Source organism: Olea europaea, unplaced genomic scaffold (genome assembly GCF_002742605.1).
Source record: "Olea europaea var. sylvestris unplaced genomic scaffold, O_europaea_v1 scaffold2456, whole genome shotgun sequence".
Taxonomy (NCBI): domain Eukaryota; kingdom Viridiplantae; phylum Streptophyta; class Magnoliopsida; order Lamiales; family Oleaceae; genus Olea; species Olea europaea.
This window is the reverse complement of record NW_019242765.1, coordinates 9309-14796: the sequence shown is the minus strand read 5'-3', so window position 1 is coordinate 14796 and position 5488 is coordinate 9309. Positions and strand designations below refer to the sequence as shown.

The window sequence follows — 5488 nt, the reverse complement described above, 5'->3', positions numbered from 1 at the left end:
GGGGGGGACAGCAGATCCTGGGACGATCACTGACACCAATGACTTGAGAATAAATACTACCAGAACGTGATTGCTACAGCTGAAAATATGGTTGAAAGAGAAATCCAATGTAGCGTAAATTTTAAGGTTCTCAATTAATCTGTAATCGCAAGAGAAATAAAAGAAAATTTACAAATTTGGCAAAATAAGGATTTTTGGAATTTGTTATAAATGAAGTAATATTATAAATAAACATACTTCCAGAAACTCATCAATCCCGTATTTTGATCCTTCACGTCCAAGACCTGATTGTTTCATACCTCCAAATGGAGCCACCTACATGAAAGGATAACAATTAATTAACAAAAACTTTTAACATTTATATCTTCTCAGCCACTAGATGCAGTTTGAAACCCACCTCAGTCGAAACCAATCCTTCGTTAACTCCAACTATTCCATATTCAAGAGCTTCAGCTACACGCCAAGAGCATTGAACATTTGTCGTGAAGACATAGGCGGCTAGTCCTGCAACTTACACATGCAAATTTAGCATAGGGATAAGGCACAATCTTCTACCACTACGAATTCACCATAGTTTCAGACATTAGGAAGTTCTTTGATTTAGGCACACGCGAAGGATTGTAACGCGTAGTTTATCTATTGGCAATGAGCATAAATTTGTAAAATTCTAGTTTAGCATAGGGAGTCATCCAGGAAAAACAAGAGACCTGCATTGGTATCATTGGCCAACTGGATAGCTTCTTCCTCTGTTTTAAATTTCAGAAGAGGTGCAACAGGACCAAATACTTCCTCCCTGGAGTGGAAAGCCATTTGACATTAAAAATAGTTGCCAATCGAAAAACGAGGCGGCATTACATATGCAGTACAATGGAGGACTCCATTTCATTGGACTATAAATAATTCCGAAATGTAAGATGTCAAATACTACTGAATATTTTCTTCCATTGTATCTGTTGCTAATATTTCTTTTGATGTTCATTACTAGGGGAAATTGACACAGACATCGTATTATAATTTCAGAAGGTTCATATGGTTACTGATTAAAAGAATGTCATGGACATATTATAAAGCATAATAGATACTGTAAATGCCTTATTGGTACTAAACTTAACCCTTAGTAGGCATTAGATACATATCAAGAGACTAATCCCACAGGGCCCTGAAATTTATAGCCGGATACTTACCTCAATGGCCCTGAGGAGACTTGAACTAATGATCATTAGGGAGCAAAGACTGTGTACAGAATATTACATTTAACGATCATATCCAAATAGGCAACAATGTCACCAATAATTAGTGAGAACTTTTGGGATCTCTTTAGACATCCATTTTTTTATGCAATGCTGGACTCATATTTATATAAATTTAAGAACTGCAAGTTACATGAATATTCTGAGGCTTTCAACATTACCTGGATATGAGCATCTCACCCTTCACACCAGCCATCACTGTAGGCTCATAAAAAGTCCGTCCAAGACCGTGTCTCTTGCCACCAACAAGGACTTTAGCTCCCTAAAAGCAATAAGCATATCATAGTATAATGAGTGTAAGAACTATATAACTTCAACATAAATTTCTTAATTCCATCTAAATGGAATTTTTTATATCTATAGACATGCTATATATTGCTTACTAAGAATTTGTAATACAACATTATTTTCTACCAGGAGCGTCGTCAACAAACCTTTGAGATGGCATCTTGCACCAATTTTTCAACCTGTGAGGAAATCCTGAGGGGTCAAATAAGGTAGATTTGGCAAAATTATCAAGGCACATTGCATAACACGGATGGGAATTTTAAAGCAGAAAACTGACCTTCTGCACTGCAGCATCATTAATTAGCGGGCCCTGCATAAGAAATAAACGAGGAGCGAAAACTAGATCTGTGAGTTGCTTCGGATTATAAAGATAGGGAAAATCAGGAACTGGTAAACAAATTGATGGAAGATCATAGCAAGTCATGTCATGAAAATAGAACATTTTTACACATTATACATCAAGCCTGAACATAATGCATAAATAACTTAAAAGAGACCGAAAGATACAATATATAGAAATTAATCTGAAAGTGAACAGTTGCCTACCTGAACCACACCTTCACCAAAACCATCCCCAACTTTCATATTCTGCACAGCATTAGAAAATGCATTTGCAAATTGCTCATAGATCCCTGCAAGAGAAGATAAAGACCAAACATTCTGCTGAAAATAATATATACATAAAATAAATTTAAGTAAATTATGCAGGTAATTTACCACTGATCCTGCAAGAGAAGATGAAGAGTCTACAAACATGTCTAAATATTTTGAATAATGCTATTTGTACATCACCATTTAATAATTCTTTTATAGATTGGTGAGGTGGCAAAAAGAAAATGGGGGGAGTTTCTTCTTCTTCTTCTTTTTTAGTTCGTTGGTGAAATTGACTCAATTATATCTTGCCACATCATTTGTTGGAAAAAAAATCAGTAATTTGTGATGTAGCAGTATCACAACCAAAATATGTTTATGATGAATGATATAGTCCGAAAAATATGAGTACTCAAACAAATGTAACTAAATCAAGCAGGAAATTCATCAATACCACTTGTTGGAGACATGCACCAAAGCACCACATTCATATAAAAGTAAGACAAAACCAAAACCAAGTAAACAAAGTTCAGTTTTCACCAATTACCTTCTTGCACAAGCACTCTATTTGCACAAACACAAGTTTGTCCACTGTTACGGAATTTTGTTGCCAACTGCAACAACAAATTGCAGAGACAACTAGTAAGCAATTCCCTTTAGCAAAGACGGTCCTTAAGTATACTAACAACAGCATAATCAGTTAAAGTAGACCATCTCAGAAACCACATATAATCAGTAGTTTAAGTTGCTCAAACACAAAAGACGATGTGATACGCTGATGTTCACAGAGGATGTAACCTTAGGCAATCTGAGTTTTGTTAGGGTAAATAAGTCGATAATTTGAAGCTTAAAAGTACTTCTCCATAAACAAGAATAAAAAAGAAGTTGATGGACAACAAAATCAAAGCATACTCCAGAGGGATTACTTAAAAACAACACTACAATATAAATATGAATACGAAGACCAAATTCCTCCACATATACAGACCATAGAATCTCATATTACGAAAATAATCTAAGTAGTAGTGACTTGAAGCATATTCAAGAAAATTGAAAAGCCATGAACACTTTGACAGTGAATTTAATGGTCACTGACCAGTCCATTATAAACTCAAAAAATTGCAAATTCAAACAAAGAAAGTAATTCCCACCCCGACCAACTCCAACTCCTGTGCGGAGAACTCCCATAAGCAGGTCAATTTTACACTTGTATGCTTTAAAAGTTCTTATACAGTCCGCCATTAACAATCTATGCTTCAATTTCCAGTCACTGTCTATACTTGTAAACGTTTCTACGCTTATATATATTACCACTGTCAATTGTTAACTATTTCAGAGGTTTTAGTCGACGTGAAAACATTTTGGTACAAGTTGCTTTTTGGAACCCCGGGGGTGGGGGGGAGATATAGATCAGTTATTCCACAGGACAAAGTTTTGCAAACTAAAAAGGACCGTGGCCAAGCTTCTATGGATAAGGCAAAGGAAAACTACCATGTTGGGAATGTTAAATAATATTTTCATCCAACAAGATTCCAGCAAAACATGCATTTCCAATTTGGCATTTGGCATACCAATGAGCTAAAAATCCTTGTTGCCTTGCCAATTTATAGTTTTCTAGAACACATTTCTTCTCTAAAAATTGCTGAAAGAGGGGAGATGTTGTGCGGTAAGTGGATGAAACACTCCAAATCATCATTAGGTATAACAATAACAGTCCACATGATAATTTCATTAATGAGATATATTGCTTTCTTACAGTTCCTTTCAGAGCTACTTCTAGATCTGCATCATCAAAGATTATGCAAGGTGCATTGCCACCAAGTTCTAGGGAGACCTACAGGCATGAGAATTTGACATGAGATAGTATCAAAAGTTATGCATTTGAGAGTGCAGGCACCCTAATTGCCTACCTTTTTCACAGTCCCAGCAGCACCTGCCATTAATTTTTTTCCGACAGCTGTTGACCCAGTGAATGTTATCTTTCTTACCTATATAAGTTCGAGAAAACATTCAGTAACCATTTTTCTTTTCGGTGTGCGCGCTCTCATCCAATTGTTTAAACAGAAAAGCTAAGCGCAAACCTGTGAACTTGCAAGCAAAGCTTCCCCAATATCAGCAGCGTTTCCCATTACAACATTTACTACACCCTGACTTGTAGAAATCTCTCAATCAGAACATAAGAAATAGGAATCCAAATTGAGATGTCATTACATTTAGTAAGAAAGCATCAGTTTTTGCATAATTGCTCGAGAAAAAAGATAAATAACAAATAGGTGCATTTTGGATGATTGTTACAGATCATATTAAGTCATTCCAACTCGTAATGTGTTTAGAGAAATGTCTAGGCCATTAGATTTGATAATATAGTTAGCTCTCCAATTTTCTTCATCCTTTCTCTTTCATATCCCTCATCATCACCATACAACTTAAATCAATTAGCATAAATTTTTGGTTTCACATTGATTATAAAATACAGGCTATTATGCATGTCAAGCACAAAATCACCTTACTTAGAGCATCTCCAAGAGACTCTTTAAACACAAAAACCTCTCTATTTCAACCCGTAAAATTATGCTCCAAAACACTCTTCATATTAACATTTAAAAATAGAGAGTGATTTTTGTGGAGAGCCAATGAATTCAAAGTATTTTGGTTTTTAGTATAGAAAAATAATATGATAATTTGGAGGGAAGCTAGTAAAAATAATGGATAGGGAAAAACAATAAATATTTTTTGGGAGTAGTAAAAGAGCTTATTGAAGTACTTAAAATTTTTAATCTCTAAATTTATAAATGCTCTCTAAATCGCAAAATATGTCTTTAAAAATAGAGAATCTATTGGAGATACTCTTAGTTGCACAGGCAAAAAGCAGTTGGCATTGACTGCTTCATAAGATAAAAATTTCTAAACGTTTGATTAGCTTCTACAACTAAGAGAGAACAAATTATGATGAAAGAGAAATTCAGATAACCAGCAGAAGGAAGGTATAAATCGTATTTAAACAAAGTGAACAACTTAGAAATCCACCAATCTACATGTGATATGCGACCAACTTAGAAAGGCCAGTATGTTTGGATGTTAGTACAGGGAGAAGGGGAGTCATTCCCTTTCTCTCTGAGCATGAGGCAAGAATATCAAAAACAATTCCAATCTCATCCTATAGTTTAAAAGACTATGACAAAAGTATAGAAAAACTTAACCTCATATTTCAATAGTTTGTAGCTTAGTAGAGAGTGATTTCGTCTCTGATGTCAATGCCAATCTATAAAGATTTCTGTATTTAAATGGTTTAAAATCAGACTCACTGGTGGGATTCCAGCTTGAATGGAGAGGTCAGCTGCTGCTAATGCAGTCAATGG

The 5488-nt window shown here is 35.1% G+C and overlaps 1 protein-coding gene across 1 annotated transcript in view; it reads right to left on the bottom strand.

Annotated features, from left to right (window-relative positions):
• Positions 1-115: 115 nt before the first annotated feature.
• LOC111382263 (succinate-semialdehyde dehydrogenase, mitochondrial) overlaps positions 116-5488 on the bottom strand; it is a gene marked incomplete at its 5' end in the record, with an annotated part of 14676 nt that continues 9303 nt past the window's right edge. Inside the window, 13 exons of the mRNA XM_023006180.1 lie at positions 116-139; positions 238-315; positions 398-504; positions 708-793; positions 1412-1512; positions 1685-1717; positions 1816-1848; positions 2085-2170; positions 2677-2743; positions 3886-3963; positions 4040-4117; positions 4211-4276; positions 5435-5486. Coding sequence (XP_022861948.1) covers positions 131-139; positions 238-315; positions 398-504; positions 708-793; positions 1412-1512; positions 1685-1717; positions 1816-1848; positions 2085-2170; positions 2677-2743; positions 3886-3963; positions 4040-4117; positions 4211-4276; positions 5435-5486 — 874 coding nt within the window. The remainder of the gene's footprint in view (positions 140-237; positions 316-397; positions 505-707; positions 794-1411; positions 1513-1684; positions 1718-1815; positions 1849-2084; positions 2171-2676; positions 2744-3885; positions 3964-4039; positions 4118-4210; positions 4277-5434; positions 5487-5488) is intronic.